This window comes from Parastagonospora nodorum, assembly GCF_000146915.1.
Source record: "Parastagonospora nodorum SN15 chromosome Unknown scaffold_17, whole genome shotgun sequence".
Lineage (NCBI taxonomy): Eukaryota > Fungi > Ascomycota > Dothideomycetes > Pleosporales > Phaeosphaeriaceae > Parastagonospora > Parastagonospora nodorum.
This window is the reverse complement of record NW_001884565.1, coordinates 150,921-169,149: the sequence shown is the minus strand read 5'-3', so window position 1 is coordinate 169,149 and position 18,229 is coordinate 150,921. Positions and strand designations below refer to the sequence as shown.

Sequence of the window (18,229 nt, the reverse complement as noted above, 5' to 3'; positions counted from 1 at the left end):
GTTCGTCTTTGGAGCTGTTGATTGTCTGTGTCGAACTTGAGCGCAGGTGTGTCAAGGTGAGGGCAGAGGCGAAGCACAGGCCATGGCTCTTGAGCCAACTGTTATTGGCGCATGACAGCGGCGTAGTGAATCTTGGGAGCCTCAGTCTCCGAGACTCCAGAAAATATAGCAGATTTAAAAGTCCTCATATCTGGAAATCGTATTACATGTAGAACAAGCAAGTCTAGAGAGGAGTGCAGATTTTGCATACTGATTGATGACATGATTGTGGTTCATTCAGCCGAAGCTCCGTGCCCATCCTATGGACTTTCTACAAGCTGAGAGTATAATTGGACTATCCTTCAGCACTCCCATTTGACCATCTAAACCCTCTTCCCTGCGCCCTCAACCCACTCCACCACCTTCTCCAAAAGTCCAACATCCGCCTTCGCCTGCTCGAGCCCCTCACCCTCAAGATCCAAGTTCTCCCCACCCGCCTCCAACTCCTGTTGAAACCTCTTCGCCACCTTCTTCAGCGGGTCGATATACTGTCCCAGCTGCAGCTGCTTGATACCCAACGTATCATGGAGTTGCGGCGCCTGAAGCAACATATAGTAAAAGTTCAGCGCAGCGACATAGAAGCCTAGTTCTTGGCGGAACTGTATCCATGCTTCTGCAATGTCGGTTTCGAGAGAGGTGTAGTGGGTGGTCAGGTCGGGCCAGAGGAAAGGCGCGACGGTTGAGAGAGCGACTGGCGTGGCAAAGATATTTGTCTCGCCTTCTTCTTCCTGTGACTGCGCTTGCGGGGAGTTTGCTTCTAGTGTTTCGCCTTTGAGCCAGGACACTGCGCTGGCCTTCAGGTTTTCGTATGGACAGTGCTCGAGCGTGTCACGGATGAAAGTGAGGCGGACGAGATCATGTGGGTGTGAGCGCAGCACAGTGGTCGTGAGGTAGTGTGCGTGGCCGCGGAGACTTGGCGACGGTGTGTTTGCTGAGATGAGGGAGATGGTCTGAAGGTATTGCGCGAATGCTTCGTCATCTTTTGGCTCGCCAATGTTGTTCTGCTCGAGCGCAACGAGGCCCAGAGCCAGAATGGTGTCGAGAAGTGCCTCCGGCTCCAGACCGACAGTCTGTGGGCCCAGTGCACCGACGAAATTGCTGAGGATCGCCGCATGTTCTGGGAAGATGCTGAGGGATGATGGCTCATCGTCTTTAGCTGCGGCGAATAGCTCTTGCTTCACGTTGCGTGCTGTCAAAAGGAGCAACGCTCCTGTCCTAGACAGTGGAATATCTTCAGCAGATGCTGGCGGTTCGTCCTCGGTTCCAGGGACGCCGCGTTTCTCAAGCTCTGCGTCCATGACCGTTTTTACCAGATCCTCGGTTTTGAGACCAAGATCCTGAGTTAGAGCAACTATCTGCCCAAGAATAGCAGTCCTTCCAGTCAGATCCTCATCATCCGCAAATCTGTCCGCATACTTGCGGTAGTTGGGCTTCTTCGGTATCCGCTGCGGCTCGTACTTCTCCATCAGCCGACTTGACCATGATAAGCCTGGGACATCGTCGTCTGAAGTCAAAGAGAGTACATAGTCTTCCATAATATGTGTGATGAATGACTGCAGCAGTCGGTTTACCAATGTTGTCTCATCAGCATTCGGTGCTTCGCTCTGCGCCTCCGGATCTGGTTCCGATTGATTTGTCCTGGTACGCAGCAGCTGGCCACTACTCCTTCGTGAAGGCAAATGGGGTCTCTTAGTACCAGACAGAGTCTTCACGAATTTGATCGCAGATAGTGTGAGCTCATCGATGTTGGTGGTCGCTCTATTGAAAGCCACCAGGGCAGCCTGCAAGCTTGTCGACAGAAAGCGGCTAGGGTATTTGGTCTTCACTCTCCGATGAAGTGTCGCCAGAAGATCCAGAAGGATCTCAAATTTGAGTACTGGAAGTGGTGGCAGTATGGTGCGCGGTAATCCCGGACTCGTGCTTGACTGTCCAACCTCAATCTCGGGAGCTTTGAGCTTCTGTCCGCTTCCTTCTGCGCCCTCTCCCTCCTCGTCTTCCGAATATTGTCGTTCCTCAAATTCCAGTAATCTCAGAGCTTCAGTGACCTTCAAGACACATTCGCGGGGATTGCCCTTGGTAGCGATATCTTGCAAGCATTCCTCAGATGCCGGCAGCAGCGGGAGCAGTAGGTGGATCAAGTCCCAGCCGATAGTCGAAGTGAGCTCGGCATCTTGCAGGACTTCGTGTAGTACTGGTAGATTCTCCTCGGAAAGGTTGTACTCGACAATGGTAAGGTAGGTGATGGCATCTGTAGCGGGTGGTCGCGCCGCCAGAAGCGGGTTCTCCTCTGCAGCACGAGCCTGTCCCTGAACTTCGGCCATGTTTGGACGTTCTCAATTTTTACAGGAGGTGGCGGAATTAGTATGCCTAGGTGAGTTGTTCGAACCGTGGGGTGTTTCAGGTGAGACTCGAGCAGTCTGTAAAGTTGTTGATGCGCAGCAAACCGGGCCTGGGGTGAGTACTCGTGATTGACGCCATCGCACAGCCTTGACCCCCACTAGCGTCGACTCCGTATCGCTTATCCGCTAGCTCCCCGCTTCCGCCAAGACGATCGTAGCTGCCAAAGTTCACTCCGCCAAAACAGTGACGGCCCGCCAACCAAATCTCGAACAACCACACGATCGCTTCAACCATGGAAGAAAAAGAAGAGACCAACGAGCCGCTCGATCTTGTGCGCCTGTGCATCGACGAAGTTGTCATTGTGAAGTTGCGCGGTGATCGCGAACTGAAGGGTAGACTACACGTACGTTCGCATAATAGCTGGAGCTTGCCAATCGGATCGCGCGAGGATTTTGGCTGACGGCGAATGGTAGGCATACGACTCGCATTGTAATCTCGTACTCGGAGATGTCGAAGAGACCATCTTCGTGGCCGAGGAGGAAGAGGAAGACCAGGAACCACGCGTAAGGACAGTCAAGAAGCAAAGCGAAATGCTGTTTGTGCGAGGTAGGCGGTATCCGCGAGATCAGAGGGCGAAAGCAGAGCTAATCATCGCTTAGGAGACTCCGTCGTTCTGATCGCACCGGCTGAAGGAGCTACGCAATGAGCCTCGCTACGATGATATTCCACGATTGACGATATTGGGCTCTTGGAACGAAACTATGGCCTTTAGGACGGGAGGTTTCTGGCAATTCACGGTTGGCATCAAAAGGTCGTTGGCCGGCAACTTCAGTCGTGGCTGAGATACCCAAGCGAAGCTTCGGCATGGAGTGTAGTGGATCGCGCAGGCAAAAGCATAAGGACCGCATAGGTGACCCAAGACACGCTATATGAGCACTCGAGAGTCAGTAAAGCACTCGCGGTGCGCCCTAACATTTGTTGGGACAAGATCAGCACAATAAATCAGATCTGACTTTCACCTCTCACCAATTCGTCAACACACTTGATTCCACGCGTCTGATGGTTACTTTTGTTATATCCTGATTAGAGAGATGTCATAAATCACCAGTCACGGAAGCCAGATCAATGGGCAGTGTGTTTGAAATAAGATGCAAGCATTAAGCGCTTTTCTCGACTAGAAGTACCGCTATCAAGGGGTATGGACTCCACTGCGCCTGTTTATAAAGCATGCACATGTCGTGCAGTAACCGGTCTATACTCCATGCTCCGAAGCCCGCCAAGACGAGAAAGCCAAAAAGAGAAACAAAGGGGATGTGTGAGGTCGAGGCTCCGTGCGCGTCGCGTTGTCCGACGATGGATTAAACTAGGGTGGTGTGCTGATGTTCGTGACTTCGTGTGTCTTCGTGATAAGGTCCCAAGAGCCACGCTGCTGATGCAAGAAAATACAAGTGAAGGGGAAGGTAAAGTGCACCTCAGCCGACACGCGATCGTAGAAGCGACGATTGAGGTGTTAACGAACGGCGAAGGTAAGCCGGAAAGTGTTGAGAATTAGACATGGAAACCATAAACACCATGCGCCTGTGTGAACGACGGTGGAGCTGCAGCTTGCTGATGCTGAACCTGTTCCAAGAAGCCGCTGAAACGCCGTGTGCTGTCGGAGAACAATAAGCAAGAATGGAGAAGATTTCGGTGGTGTCCATGTTGGTGGTGGTTCTGATTTGAAATTGAGTGGAGGTTCTGGATTGTAGGACTATTGACAGGCCGGCGCTGATGAGCAGGTTGGGCGACGTGCGGTGTCAGACGGTCCCTATTCTCTTGTCAGAAACAGTCAGGCCAGGATCATGCAGAGACAAGTGGCTTATTCACTTTCGCCTCCACGTCTGACTAGCAAGACTGTCCCTAGACATGAAAGGCAACGAGAAGCCCTTCGAGACCTCTGATTCCACGAAGATCGATGCGCGCTTATAGCGCTTGTCGGTGTACTTCTCGTAAACTGCAGCATGATGCTTCTGAGGGTTGTCGCAGCACTCGAGGATCGTGCAGAGAAGCTGGCGAAGCTGACTCAGGGTGTAGCCAGAGTAGTGGACATGAGGTTGGGACTATTGTATGTTAGCATAGAACACGTGAGATGGCATGAACATCAACATACCCAGTCACCCTTCTTCAGCATCATGCGGGCCAAGCAGTGAGCGCCTGCGGAAAGGAAGCTAGGAGCACAGCCCACGAAGCGCTCATCCATGACCGTGATCTCAAGGAAGTACTTGGCCAAGGTGCGGGTCTCAAGATCGTAGTCGTCAGCCTTGCTGATGCGACGGAGAAAGCTCATTGGGCCTGGCCAGCCTAGCTCGAACTGAAGCATACTGAGCATGAAGCGCTCAGCTTTGAGCACCTCATCGGCAGTGTATGCACCATCAACCATGTAGACGATCTCTTGGACGGAAGGGCAGTTGATTTCCTCGTACTTGGGCGGCGACAAACAGCGCGGTGGCGCCGACAAGCTGGAGCTTGCCTAAGGAAACGACCTTGCACGAGAGGAAACGGTCGACGTAGTTGACAGCGAGGAAGAGGGTCTCCGGCAGAAGGGTGAAGCGGTTGTGGACTTGAACAAGCCAGTCCATGAGAACAGATCGCATCGACCACTGAATTTCTGCTTGGTGGTCCATGTAGAGCGCGTTGGGCTTCATCCGCTCTTCAAGTTCGTGCATGTATGCGAAGATCTCGTCGCCATACTCCGCAACCATGGAAGTGTCCCACTGCTCATCTTCAACATCCTCGGGAGAGCGGTTCTCTTCAACGAATTGACGGGCAGCGTCGAGTTCACGCTGGGTCTTGGCGGTAATCCGGGGGGCAAGGACCTGGGTAACGCCTCCGGTGGTGTTGTCACCTCGTGAGCGGAAAGATCGAACGGTGGTCTGTCCCTCAAAGTCATAGTACTCTTCTTCATCATCCTCTTCCCAGTACTCCTCACGGTCAAGGGACTTGGCAATCTCTTCGTCGCGTACTTGTTCAGTAACGCGCGCCTGTTCCTCAAGGGCATCAATGTACTCAAACTTATCTTCAGGCTCGGACTGGCGGGTGACGTGCTCTGTGTCGAAGTAGCTCTTTTCTCCCTTCTCGGCAACTACTTCTGGAATGGTAGCTACAGGCTCGTGGGTCGGTGCTGATGCACGGTCCTCGTTGAGAAATGAGGCAGGCTGGGAGGCAAGGGGCTGGCGCGCAGGTACAGGAGCGATAGCAACGTCAGAAACTGGCTCGGATAGCAATTCCTTGAAGACAGTGGTTGACTTTTTCGGGGCAATCTTCCTGATGTTGGCTGGCTGTTGGTTGGCATCTTGAGAGAGGTGGCTGGGGATCACAGACGCGACGGGATCACTAGCAGCACTCGCGTTGTTCTTCGTGGTGATGTTTGCCAATGGTCGCTGGGCGGGTCGCAGCAATGCGCCAGACTTTGCAAGCTCTTTGGCTGCGGCGGAGGTCGAGTCTTTCAATGCGACGGCGCCCTTCTTGCCAAGGACTTGGATGTCGTCCTTCGCAGCTGGCTGCCGCGTCGTGTTGCTGACATCTGCAAAGACGGTGCGCTTGGCCGCAGCGGCCTTGATGCCCCCGACCTGCATCAGCGTCGATAGCACTGGTGTTGACTTATTGCGCTGGTGGAGAGCCTTTCCTGCGGGAAGCTGGCGCGGCGCGTTCTCGTCGTGTATGCGCAAGGTACGCGCAGGGCGCTGTGGCTGCAAGAAAATTCTGTTAGCGATCTGTTGAGGTAAAGCTTTGGTGAAGCTGCAGGTTGAAGCTGGGCTAGCCAAAGCCAAACCAAGGTTTGCAGCGACGAGGTGAGGTTAAAGAGGCAGCAACGCTCTTACCTTTGCATCCATGATGGGCCTGGTTGGTCAAATGAAGCCGGTAGCTAGGTTAGTACAGCTGTTGACGGAGAGCGACCGTTGCAAAACAATTGTTGGCGAAGTGGTCGATAGGGGCGCTGGTGTCGAAGCGCTACAATGCAGTGGCTGGTATAAGAAAACTCTCCATCTAACGTTGGCGACAATGAGATACACAGGCAGATACCGTCGGCGGACACGAGAGGTGGTGCTGGCAGCGACGTCCTGGCTGGATGTAAGAAGCTATATAGAAGCTCGAGAGTCGTGTTTACACCATCACAAACGCGAGCTTATGCGGAAGATCGCTGCACGGAGCACCGCTGCTACTAGCCGAAAACACTTCCAGACCCTGGTCGCGTTGCCAGGCCAGGACCGCCAAGACGCTATAATATCAACGTCATCTTCAATCGCGGTGTCGAGAAGAACGCCAAAAAGCTGTTCCGCAATGCGCTGCACCGCACCAAAGATCTGAGCTCTCAATAAATTTCTCTGGCGTCTGATACAGTATTCTGAAGATATACCGAGACTTTTCAGCCAATGTCACCCTACCAAAAGAAAGTTCTGCCCACCTGCTCTCCGACGCGTCGTGGGCCTAGTCAGCCGCTTCGAAATGATACGTTCGCGCCACGAGATCACGTGTCTCAGACCCAACTGACGACCTCACTGAAACACACTGTCAACAGTCAATATCGCCATAACAACCTCTCGAACGCATGTGCCGACCTCGCGCATGGCCTCATATTCGGTCGCGACCACGGTGGTGTTGTTGACATCGCATAACAGCTCCGCTCCCCGCTGTCCACAGCCTATCATTCGGCGCACTGCCACTCATTCTCAGACTGCGGCCTACACCTCCCTTACCGAGCGAGCCGTTGCTTCAGGTTACTTAGCAAACATGCTGTACGTTGAAACAACCTAGAAACTCTTTTCGGCATGTGTGGAGAGCTCGTTCGCTTTCTTTGATGCCGAGCCCACAGCTTCACCGACTCTTCTATGGGGCCGCCAGCTCCGCTACGCGAATGCACAACACACATGTCTGCGAAAAATGAGTTGCTAATAGGTTTGCGACCGCATTGCAGCTCTTAGATCGCTTGCGCGACATGCGTGGCAGAGTGGATTGAAGATCGGAGGGGTCATCACTCTAGACCGGTTATCCGTGGAAACGTATGAGCCACATGCAGCGCTACGTATTTAAGTCTTGGACAGCACGTTCGCGCAGATGCAGGGTCGGAACTGCTAGCTGCGCAAATAACAGTCACAAAGCGTGAATTCTTGAGAGACTGGTGGCGCATCTAGTAGGTTCCGCAAGAACAATGCGACTGATGATGCGAATTGAGTACTGCGGAGTGGCGATCCTCCAGTCGAAAAGAGAATGTGACTGCAGAGCCGACCTCATATGTTTCACCGAATCGCGCCGCTTTCAATACCCGGTGAGCAACCGTTGAATTTCATATACCATGTAGCGAGCAGCTGTTCGAAGACGCATGTTCGTGAGCGCATGTTTAGCAATCGTTGTCGCACGGAGATCTCTCCACTAGACGCCGAGCGCCTACTGCCAACGAATCCCAGGCGCTTCTCCCACTTTGAGGAGTTAGGAGCGATCTGAGGCTTCGAGATATGTCTAAACAGCAGGGCGACTCGAATCTGAACGTTTCTGGGTGCTTTGGGATGCTCTGCGACATGCGCATCAGGGTGCTCGTTCTGTTCACATGGAATAGTAACGTGCGCATGCTTTCGGCCTACAGAGCAACGGATGAGCTCATTGGCCAGGTTCTATGACATGTTGAGCGCTGTGGCAGTCGCCTTCAGGCCCTCTTGCGCAGACATAATGTTCTCATGTTAAGCAAGTGTTGTCCTGTCCTGTGCCATGCATTCTAGACTGGCTCAACCATTGGGCGCATAGCTGGCGCCCGGAGTCTGCCCATGTTTCGATCATGATTGGCATGCAACGAACATGGCGACGACTATTGGGAGCTCATTTATCTGCAATCATATGTCTCAGTCTGTGCAACTTGGGGATTGCTGGCCCATGTCGAGGTGCTCTAGATATCCGCCAGCTGTGCAGCGCTTTCGCATCGCAGAGCAGGAGAATGCGCTGAGCTGTCTATACAACATGGCCAATATAAATATAGCTAGAAAGTGTTTTGAATGCATAGGCGACCAGCAATTTGTAGAGTTTGGCGCATTGTGAGGGTGCGTGGCTGCCGTGAAGCGGTTCCAAGTCGCCGGTAGTCGTTCATGTAGTTTCGCTAATATGATGCGCCCTCCTCTCTTCCTCCACCACGCACATCTCTGTACTAACCCACAGCACAACTTCCCTGTAAGTCCTCCGCCTCCTCATCCATCATCCAACCCTCCTGCATTCGCAATCTGGCATCCGTCTTGTCCCATAACTGCTGTTCGCACCGGCCCGCTAACCTGACGTTGGCAGCCAGCGGCGGTATACGGAATCGGATCGAAGCGCCTCATTAGAGCCCGTTTGGCCTCCTGAACACTACAGTCGGTATGTATATCTCTCCTTGGGCTTATGCGACCGGATCGACGCATCCAGACGTCTTTGATGGCAGCCTTTGCCTGCTTCGGTGCTGTCGTTGCTGGCTCCCTGCAAGCCATCCACCCGACAGCGGTGACGACGTCCCGACAGCCTCCCTTTCGCTGAGCCACTTTCGGACCGCACTCAGAGGCATTGAGGACATCCTCAATCACCATCAAGCTTCATCTGCTGACATACGCAGTCCTAGACTCAACAATCGAATATCCTTCTCCGACCGCCATTCGCTCGAACCCTTGCGACACCGGCGGGAACGGTGTGCCCCGAACTCAGACCACGCACACCACTACGCAGCGCAAAAGCGTCAAGATACTCGGTGAACACCTGGATACTTGAATATGCAAGCTTCCGACATGATGCTGGAGCCCCGGGCTTCCAGCGCACAGCGCTACCCTGAGTCCGTCGAGGAGCTCATTGCGGGCCAGCAGCATACAGCCAGAGAGCCAACATCCGAGTATGAAATGATTCCACAGGGACACGATTCGAGCATGATGGATGTCTACCCTAGCACGGAGACGTCCTCGGCGCACGATTCGCTGTCGCCCACAAAGCAGGTCCAGCCCAAGCACGTTAGCTTCGAGCTGTTGCTTCCCCAGTCTCCACAGCACAGGGCCCGTCTGCCCATGCGGGTGAACATCTACCCTCATGATACGACAGACTCGATCATTACTACTGTCAAGAACTTCTACGGCCTCTATGAGCGAAGAGGCGTCATATTCGAGGATCGCCATGGCACCATTCTCATTGCCAGGTTTGAGAACTTCGAACATGGCATGGTAGTCTACGTGCGAGTCTCAGCCGAAGATCCCGATGTGGAAGACTACTCTCCCGATCCTCGCCAGCCAACAGTGTCCCCACGTCGTCCTCGCCCGCACCTAGATGAGGCGTTTCAAATGCTTCCACCTGTTATATACAACCAAGGTGGTGCTCGGGCTGACCTCCGCAACGAGCGCCGAACTCACTCTCCTCAGCCTCGAGGAAGGAGAAGCGCTTCTGCCAGCACTCATGCCAGGCGCAACCGACCAAGTGCGAAGAGTCGGGGTAACAGCATGCATGGCAGTTTCGCCGAGGAGAACGGTGATGTCTACAGCGATAGTGACGGTGGGGATGGCTCTGTCACCAGCTCTCGTCGCTCAAAGAAGGAGCCTCTAGCGAGCGCTGATATCAGCGTCGACAACATTGTCGAGGGTGGCCGCCGCAAGAGAGCGAAGTTTGACAGCTCGGTAAGTAACTTTGACGACGACGCTGTGCACAGTAGATCTAACAGTGGCGCCTTTTTCAGGAGCTGCCTTTGTTCGTACCTCCTCAGGTTCCGATGACCGCCTCGCAATCGTCCGTCTCTCCTCAACGTCGCGTCAGCGGAAACATGGCAGGATCGCCCTACTCCATGAGCAACCAGCAGACATTCTCCTACCAGCATCCTCTACCCTCGCCTCAAAGCTATGGGCAGATGGACAGCTCGTATATGCATGGACTGGCCACACCATACTCTGCGTCGAGCGTTTCCGCGCAAGGTCAAAAGTCGCGCAACCGTGGTTCTGGACAATTTGGCCAGTATCGGTACTCTGGCAGCAATGGAGTCCTGCCGACTCCTGAGCACACGCACCTTGCAAGCATCAGCGTAATATCTGACGAGGATGTTGCACGCCAGCTCATGCGCCTAGGTGATGCGTCCAACTTCTCTACACATGGGCGAACTTCCACCTCTACCCTTGATGACGCCTTCAGTGGCAAGGCTGATGCTGCATCCTCCAGCGAGGACTCGGATGACGGGAGCGATGATGGTGGGGAGCTTCCTCCTCTTCAATACAACATGGGACGCATGGACCACGTCGCGCCTGTTGAGTATTCTGGAGAGAGCAGTGATGATTATGAAGACAACAGAGACGGATCGTTCAAGGGTGAGAGTGACGAGATGGTGCCAGACGAGCACAGCCACCGCATCCAGACTGGTGTCGTCAAAGCTCGCTCATCGGTTTCCAGCAAGTCCAGCAAGCCCAAACATCGAGCACACTCGAAGAGCAAGACAAAGGTCAATGGCACCAGCAAGCCACCAATGTCTCCAACCTCATTGCCAACACAGTCCCGCAAGACGTCGAGTGCCTCTATCAACTTCCAGCACCAGCTCGGGGTTGATGAGGAGGACTTATCAAGCAAGCCTCGCTGTCAGCGATGCCGCAAGAGCAAGAAGGGCTGTGACCGTCAGCGACCTTGCCAGCGATGCAAGGACGCCGGTATCGGTGCTGATGGCTGCGTGAGCGAAGACGAGGGTAACGGCAGGAAGGGACGCTATGGACGCCATATGGGCGTCTCTGTCAAGAAGCCATCGTCGAACTCGATGGCACCACCACCGATGCACGACTTCAGCATGCCTATTGATGCCGCTCACCCTGGTCTCACCGCCAGCTCCATGGACAAGAGCAAGAAGCGCAAGAGGTAACAACATGATGCGCTCAGCTTCGTATAGCGCTTCGCAATCTGTTGTACTTTACAACCCCACCCAACTCTCTTCTATTATTTCGCATCACACTTCACGGATTGTTTCGCTCTGCTCATCTTCACCTTGATTCTGGATAGCAAGCAGCGTTCCGTCTCCCTTTCCGCATTTTTCTATCAGCTTCAAAAACTCGCGGCACGCGACTGCTTCTCAGCGTCGTGACGATTACATGAGTGGATGTCTGAAATTGGCTTGGAGTTACTGGTCTGATATCATTGGCGCGCCGCAGGGGGCTAGATGGTTGGTGGGCACACGGTTGGTGAATAGACTATGGGAAGGTATATGGCAGAGGTCTGGCTGTCTGTACTCGGCATGTGTGCTCTGGCGCGGAAGGTGGCTTTCATTTGTTTCGCATTACGAACTGGTTCTTGCACTGTAGCGACATTTAGCTGACGATATTGAATGACAATCACTACTGTATAACAGTGCGTGTAACATTGATGTCTAAAGTCTGTGATGTTTTGCAAATATTATTGACTCGAAGTTCTCAACGGCGCTGTCTCGGGCACTTCTAGACTCAATGTCGTTCCAAGGTTGTCCTGTTCTGGATGGCTGCACGAGCACCGGTGAGGAAGACTAGTCTAGGTTACACGGCATTGGAGGCCCGAGACAGGGGATGACGGTCAATACCAACACTGACAATTGATTGACATGGGCTTTTATCTCTTCTGCTTCAGAATGCAAGTTCGGTATCGTAGCAGTCCAGCAGCTGCATGTTTGCTGCCAGTCTGATGCGGGCTGCTGAGCGCAGGCTATTTTCGGATCCCGAGCGGCCAGGAACGAGTGGTGCAAAAGGTGGAGCAACGTGTGGCTGCGGCAGGATGCCTACCGCATGGGCGAATCATGGCTGTGCTGGCTAGCTGAGGATCAACGGTTTGCTCATAAGGCGCGCATCCTTCGCGCCAGATGCGGCGGCGCCTCTAGGACGCTCAAGTCATCGTGCCTTGTTCCCCCGTGCGAAACAGCGCAGGATGCGACTTTGTGTCTCTCCGTTCGCTGTCGTCGCTCGTTGCCTCCTGCCCTGACCGCCACAATCTTGAACGCGTCTGCAGCCTCAAACGCAGATCGCCCCCACACGTCGCGCCCGCCATGGCCGAGGGCAGCATCAAGGCGCGCATCGCCGCCCTCAATCTTGAAGAAGTCCACGCCCCGGCGCCTAGTGCGAAGCCTGCGTATACCTACGAGCCAGTCGCGGGGAAGAAGAAGGCTCCTCCACCTCCACCTCCACCAAACCAGCGCCCGCCGGCCTATGAGCGCAACAAGAGCACCAATAACCCGCCCCTCTTGAGCAATGCGCCCACAACTGCGAGGCAGCTGGGCAACCAGCCCATAGCCGTAGAGAGTCAGAGTCCCCGGCCATCCCCGACTTTACCTCCTCGCCCGCCTCCGCGCAGCAACACGACCAGCAATGCGACCCCACGGCAGACGCCTACGCTGCCCCCGCGACGACCCTCGGACAATCGCAGCTTGAACCGCCGGGAGTCGACCGAGTCTATAGCTACAGTCGCATCGGGCATATCAACACTTTCGCTGGGTTCCAATAAGACTGGGACAAGCAATGGCAATGGCAATGGCAATGGGACGCTCTACCAGGTTCGCGCTCCGGCGTATGATCCCTCCAAGCTGCCGCCACTGCCGCCAAAGAGACCAACAGAAGAGAAGAGCGCGACAAGGAATGCCATGAAGAGCAAGAGGGACTACGTGCCTAGCCACACGTTACCGCCCAATCTCTCCAGGACGCCAGAACTGCCTGCGAGGCCATCACTACCACCCAGACAGTCGACCGTCCAAGACCGTTCACCTGAACGACCGCCCCTGCCAGGACGACCTCCAACGAACTCTGCAGCCCCAGCGAGAACGACCAGGGTGATTGCACCACCGCCACGGAAGTCTGCGCTGGACATGGGCTTCAATAACAAGGCAACCGAACCGCCGCCTGTTCCACAGAACCGGCCCTCATTCAATTCAGCCCCTGATACTTCTGCGGGTGCTCCTCCGCCCGTGCCTCTATCTTCAAGACCCAACCTCGACGCTATTATGGCCTCGAAACCGAAACCTGGTGCTGTTGGATCGTGTCTGATATGTCGAGACTTTTCCGGTCCCGATCAACATGCTGCGCGCTACCCTCGAGAGCACCTACCTTCCTCCGACGTCGGCTATCTAGCCCACCAACTTTGCTCTCCTTTCTCTTCGCCAACAGACAAGGCACGAGCCATCTTTGTTTGGCTTCATCATAACGTTGACTACGATGTACATTCTTTCTTCAATGGCACTATTTCACCAACTACTCCCGAAAAGACCATCACAAACGGTCTCGCTGTTTGTGAGGGCTATGCGGGCTTGTTCGCTGCTTTAGCGCTCAAGGCAGGTTTGCAAGCCTTGGTGGTTTCCGGAGACGGCAAGGGCTTCGGACATACACCACTGGAACCCGGCCAACCAGTACCGGCTTTCTCATCGAACCACGCGTGGAACGCGGTATGCATTGATAATGGCGAATGGAAATTGATCGACCCATGTTGGGGCGCAGGACACATCGGATGTCCTAACAAAAACGAAGGGTACGTGTACCCAAACTTTCCCCAAGACCCAAACTAACTATTTTCCAGCTACGTCCGGAAATTCACGCCTTCGCAGTTTACAATGTCCAACGACGACTTCGGCACCAAACATTTCCCCTCTGACAACTCGCACCAATTCCGCAACGACGGCCGCATCCTCACCTACGAAGAATTCAAGCGCGACGACATGGGCGGCCGCGTGCAAGTCATGTCGGGCTGCGACACGGACCACGGCGTCGGCGAACGCACCATCCAACCCCAGCAACTGACCATCAAGATCCGCGATCCCGCTGGCCCGCCCGTCATCCGCTTCCAGTTCTCCACGCTCTGCGCACACTGGGACCACCAGCGCCACGGGCAGGGTCTGCCGTATGTCATGCTACTTAGTGTTGCTGGGAGGGATGGGAGGAATACGAAGTACTTGCCGTTTAACACGGATGGTAGGACGTGGTGGCTTGATGTTGAGAGGGTGGAACTCGGAGCGCCCGGGCAGAAGATTAGCGTTAATGCGGTGACGGAGTTTTGCGGGAAGAGTGGACGGGGATTGAGTTACCAGGCGTGGAGGGATAAGAAGGCGTATAGTTGCCAGTTTGGGGTGCTGTGTATGTGGGAATTGGTTTGAGGGCGGGCTAGTAATGTGAGGGTAGACGGGCTACGATGCCGGGCGAGGTGCTGGTATGGGGCGGGCGCGATGGTGGTTTCCTATATTGATACCCTCCTTAATGTATGACATGTCCTATGAACACACTATTGAATCTTTGCTGCAAGCGTGGTTGGGCTGTGTTGAATATCTTCAATGTGGTCTGATGAGGTAATAAGAACCTCGGACTGTGGTGAAGATATTCAGGGTACAGTGACGCATAGTCTGTGAATTCGTGAATTGGCCAGTCTGGATGAGTGATACTGGTTGTGTGTCTGAGATTACACGTGGAAATGCTGAGGTGTTGTGAAGTATAGTTTGGGTGTTTAATTTTTCAACACAAATTTCGTGAATAATCAGCTCGCTACCAGACAATTTGCTTCAGCACAAAAGAGTAAAGTGAATGCAAAGTCTGTATGGAATACATATAAAAGGCACTTTTCCTGCTCTTTGTCTCCATCCATCTATCATCACAAGGCACTTTGATAATAACACTTTCACACTATATCACATTACATTTGAGCACAAATTGTCATCATGCCTTCACCAACACACCTCTTCCTTATCACCACTAATCCCGGTTCTCCCCTTGGGCACTGGGAAGGCGCAGAGTGAGCCTGTGGGACGAGTTGGTGTCAAGGTGCATGCGAGAATGCATGTCGCGCAGTCGATGCCTGGGGCTTGGGTGGACTCTAGAGGATAATGTCGAATGTTACATATAAACTGCGTGTCTGATTACATGTCCTGAAGCTAATTCACAGCTCTTTCGTGATACATCTTAACACCGTCTGAACTTTGAAGATATCCAGGCTCCTCTACCACATTTGGCTCCAGTAATGCTTGTTACGCAGTCAATACTGAGGTTTTGGGTGGACTCCAGACGATAATATCGAATGTCACATCGGACCCGGATCTCTAATTTCATGTCCTGAAGCTATACGCAACTCTTTCGTGATACAGCAGAGCCTTCTCTGCATGATGAAGATATCCAGGCCACTGCACCATTTTTAGCTCCAGTGATGCATGTGTAACAGGGGCGGGCGATCAGCGGCCGTTGAGGCGTCGCCTTAGCGGGCTTGGCAGACGATCAGCTTGTGAACTTTCGAGACGCCCGATGCAAAGGCGCGACTGCACCCTCACCTCCACCCTCTTAGCTAGTGGGGGTAGCTCGTCAAACCAACATACCTTACATTACCGCCGGTTGCCGTCCCGCAAGCATGGCGTCCAGCCTCATCGGCATCTCTGTCGCGGTGACGCTGCAGAATCCGCCAAACACGGTCGTACAAGGCACCGTGGCTGCTGTCAACTCGCAGACGGCTACACTGACACTGCAGAACGGTGGGTAACCTTTTTGGCCTTGCATAGAAGGTTTTTACTAATGCGTAGAAGTTTTCTTCCCTGCTTCGGGCCATCGCCTCAATTCGTACCATGTCGAAGGACACGCGATCGCTGATATCAAGGTCAATGTTGCGCCGCAGCCTGCACAGCCTGTCCCGCAGCCATCCAACCTACCTGCATACCCGCAGTATCCGTCAAACCACGCGCAGCAGCATGTGCCGAACCAGGGCCCGCCTGTTCAGCACCATGCTCCCCGGCAATCGATCCAGCATATGAGCCAGCCGGTGCGACAACCTGTCCAGCCTCCTCAGCCAGCTGCCTTCGTAGACCCTGCTATTCTGAGCATGGGCAAGCGCACCTCCACCGCTCCTTCCTCGAACCAGCTCTCAGCTGCACCTCCCCAAGAAGCTCCTGCCACTCCGATCAAGCCCGTCGCCCCAGCCCGCGCCGCCACCCTGCCAAAGCATGCTCCCACCTTCATTGGTCAATCCAAGGGACGAAATACAAGGAAGCCAAGCGCAGCCACGTTGGAAGGCCCTTTCTCGTCGCTGGACATCGCAGACGCCGAGGAGGCCGACAGTGAGACAAAGAAGATTACCAGCGTGCGTAGGGCAAGCATCAATAAGACCAGAAATGGCAAGCCGATGGAGGACATGAGTCCGCAGAAGCTCGACGATGGCGGCAAGAAGACGCGCAGAGGAGGCAAGTCTCGTAAGAAGGAACTTGCTGCGCAGGAGAGAAAGAACGGAGACCTGCAGTCGGGTCCTGATAGTGCGCGGAAAGGGTACGTGTGCTTTTCTTTCTCTTTTCATGCATATTGCATCTTGATTCCACCTACAGATGCGGGCTAACCTCTAGTAGCAAAGGCAATGGCTGGCGCAATACCCCCATACTTCAGGATGCTGAGCAGCCCTTGACACGTACACCGGGAGTCATTGGAGGCAGAGTCGGTATGGTAGCGGCACACGCCTCCAAGACAAAGACGCGGCGTCAGAAAGCACTCGATGCAACCAACGGCTGGGCTACCGAAGACGCGACCGACATCCAGGACCTGCCCGAGTTTGACTTCCAGAGCAACCTCTCCAAATTCGACAAGCGTACTGTGTTCAATCAAATTAGGAATGAGGACACAACCGCAGACGAGGATCGCTTGGTCAGCTTCAATCGCTTAGCAAGACCAGGTACACATGGAGGCAAGAATCTGCATCCTACGGAGAACGTGCTGGAACGCAAGTTGAGAAGCACGACCAACACCAGCTCTGAAGATGACTCGGAATTCGGCAGCAGTCGCAACTCTCGGCGAGCTATGTCACGCGCCTCTGTCAAGAGGGCCCCAGTACGACAGGGCAGTGGTGTGCAGGCAGATATGGACATGATAGGATCTGGACTACTGTCGCGTGCTACCCGCTCGTTGATCAATCGGCCGTATGCTTCGTCGCATGCAACTGGCAGTCCCAGACCAGGTCGTATCGCAACTCCGCCGGATTCGCCTCTCGAAAGCACTACGCGAGGTTGCTTACGTCTAACGTCTAACGAGCGTCGGTGCCACACTATCAGTCCCGGTGGTATGCTTGCGGTGGAAGAGACGGCTGAAGTCGAGTTTGGTCTTACCGAGGACATGATTGCTGAAAACTCTGGTCGTGGCATCGCTGAAGTCGCCTTAACAGCCATCAACCCTGGCGGACGCCGACTGGCTCGTGAAAACCCGAACGCCCGCCCTGTCATTGTCGTGCTAGCTGGCAATCATCTCGGTGGTGCTCGCGCAGTCGCAGCAGCCAGGCATCTGCAAGCCCGCGGTCCAAAAGTCATGGTTGCTCTCCTCGGCTTCGAGCGTGCTGCCGATTGGGACAAGGACGTACGCCGACAAGTAGACCTGTTCCGAAAGTTTGGTGGCTCTGTACGCGCATGGAAGGAGACCGAAGAAGCGCTCAAGCGTCTTCAAGCACCCCCGGAGCTCATCATCGATGCACTCCTCGGCCGCCACAAGGAGTTCGAAGCCCTTGGCGATCAGGACCGCCGTACCGTTCTTAGCATCGTGGGCTGGGCGAATAAGTCTCGCGCTGCTTGCCTTGCAGTCGAAACACCCTCTGGCGTCGGTGGATCCACAGGCGAAGTCGCTATCCTCGAAGGCGAGCCGTTGGAAGTTCGCGCCAAGTACATCGTCTGCCTCGGCGCACCTCGCACGGGACTTCTCAAAGCTCTACAGAACGGCGCGGGTCGAGATCCCCAGTGGCTCATCTGGGTAGTTGACATTGGCGTTAATAAGCCATGGCGCGAGGCTGGTATAAGTGGTGGAAAGGGCATCAAGTTTGGCGAACACTGGCTTGTCCAGGTCAGGTTTGCGGTGGAAGAAGGACTGGAAACGAAGGTATGAAAATTTGTACGATATGA

At 54.3% G+C, this 18,229-nt stretch overlaps 7 protein-coding genes across 7 annotated transcripts; 5 read left to right on the top strand and 2 right to left on the bottom strand.

Moving 5' to 3' along the window:
* Positions 1-362: 362 nt before the first annotated feature.
* SNOG_10448 (hypothetical protein) lies at positions 363-2,360 on the bottom strand (the record flags this gene model as incomplete). The annotated part of the gene is made up of 1 exon (XM_001800666.1): positions 363-2,360. One exon carries the CDS (start codon positions 2,358-2,360, stop codon positions 363-365), a length of 1,998 nt encoding a protein of 665 aa, XP_001800718.1.
* A 264-nt stretch (positions 2,361-2,624) lies between these two features.
* On the top strand, positions 2,625-3,403 carry SNOG_10447 (hypothetical protein). Its single transcript, XM_001800665.1, has 3 exons — positions 2,625-2,782; positions 2,853-2,985; positions 3,039-3,403. The coding sequence occupies exons 1-3, from the start codon at positions 2,672-2,674 to the stop codon at positions 3,083-3,085; spliced, it is 291 nt and encodes a 96-aa protein (XP_001800717.1). The 5' UTR covers positions 2,625-2,671; the 3' UTR covers positions 3,086-3,403.
* Positions 3,404-4,241: 838 nt separating this feature from the next.
* SNOG_10446 (hypothetical protein) lies at positions 4,242-6,251 on the bottom strand (the record flags this gene model as incomplete). Its single annotated transcript, XM_001800664.1, has 4 exons — positions 4,242-4,478; positions 4,529-4,807; positions 4,842-6,131; positions 6,240-6,251. The coding sequence occupies 4 exons, from the start codon at positions 6,249-6,251 to the stop codon at positions 4,242-4,244; spliced, it is 1,818 nt and encodes a 605-aa protein (XP_001800716.1).
* Position 6,252: 1 nt separating this feature from the next.
* Positions 6,253-6,737, top strand: SNOG_10445 (hypothetical protein; the record flags this gene model as incomplete). Its single annotated transcript, XM_001800663.1, has 3 exons — positions 6,253-6,287; positions 6,434-6,489; positions 6,601-6,737. 3 exons carry the CDS (start codon positions 6,253-6,255, stop codon positions 6,735-6,737), a joined length of 228 nt encoding a protein of 75 aa, XP_001800715.1.
* A 2,406-nt stretch (positions 6,738-9,143) lies between these two features.
* On the top strand, positions 9,144-11,245 carry SNOG_10444 (hypothetical protein; the record flags this gene model as incomplete). Its single annotated transcript, XM_001800662.1, has 2 exons — positions 9,144-10,028; positions 10,073-11,245. The coding sequence occupies 2 exons, from the start codon at positions 9,144-9,146 to the stop codon at positions 11,243-11,245; spliced, it is 2,058 nt and encodes a 685-aa protein (XP_001800714.1).
* Positions 11,246-12,391: 1,146 nt separating this feature from the next.
* SNOG_10443 (hypothetical protein) lies at positions 12,392-14,482 on the top strand (the record flags this gene model as incomplete). The annotated part of the gene is made up of 2 exons (XM_001800661.1): positions 12,392-13,860; positions 13,909-14,482. 2 exons carry the CDS (start codon positions 12,392-12,394, stop codon positions 14,480-14,482), a joined length of 2,043 nt encoding a protein of 680 aa, XP_001800713.1.
* A 1,235-nt stretch (positions 14,483-15,717) lies between these two features.
* SNOG_10442 (hypothetical protein) lies at positions 15,718-18,212 on the top strand (the record flags this gene model as incomplete). Its single annotated transcript, XM_001800660.1, has 4 exons — positions 15,718-15,838; positions 15,887-16,622; positions 16,697-17,263; positions 17,396-18,212. 4 exons carry the CDS (start codon positions 15,718-15,720, stop codon positions 18,210-18,212), a joined length of 2,241 nt encoding a protein of 746 aa, XP_001800712.1.
* Positions 18,213-18,229: the final 17 nt, after the last annotated feature.

Bases quoted from the DNA above. Each gene is read 5' to 3' on its own strand.
- SNOG_10447 (XM_001800665.1), top strand. From the start codon at position 2,672: ATGGAAGAAAAAGAAGAGACCAACGAGCCGCTCGATCTTGTGCGCCTG. The intron at 2,783-2,852 runs GTACGTTCGCAT...GGCGAATGGTAG, and splicing joins AACTGAAGGGTAGACTACAC to GCATACGACTCGCATTGTAA. The intron at 2,986-3,038 runs GTAGGCGGTATC...ATCATCGCTTAG, and splicing joins CGAAATGCTGTTTGTGCGAG to GAGACTCCGTCGTTCTGATC.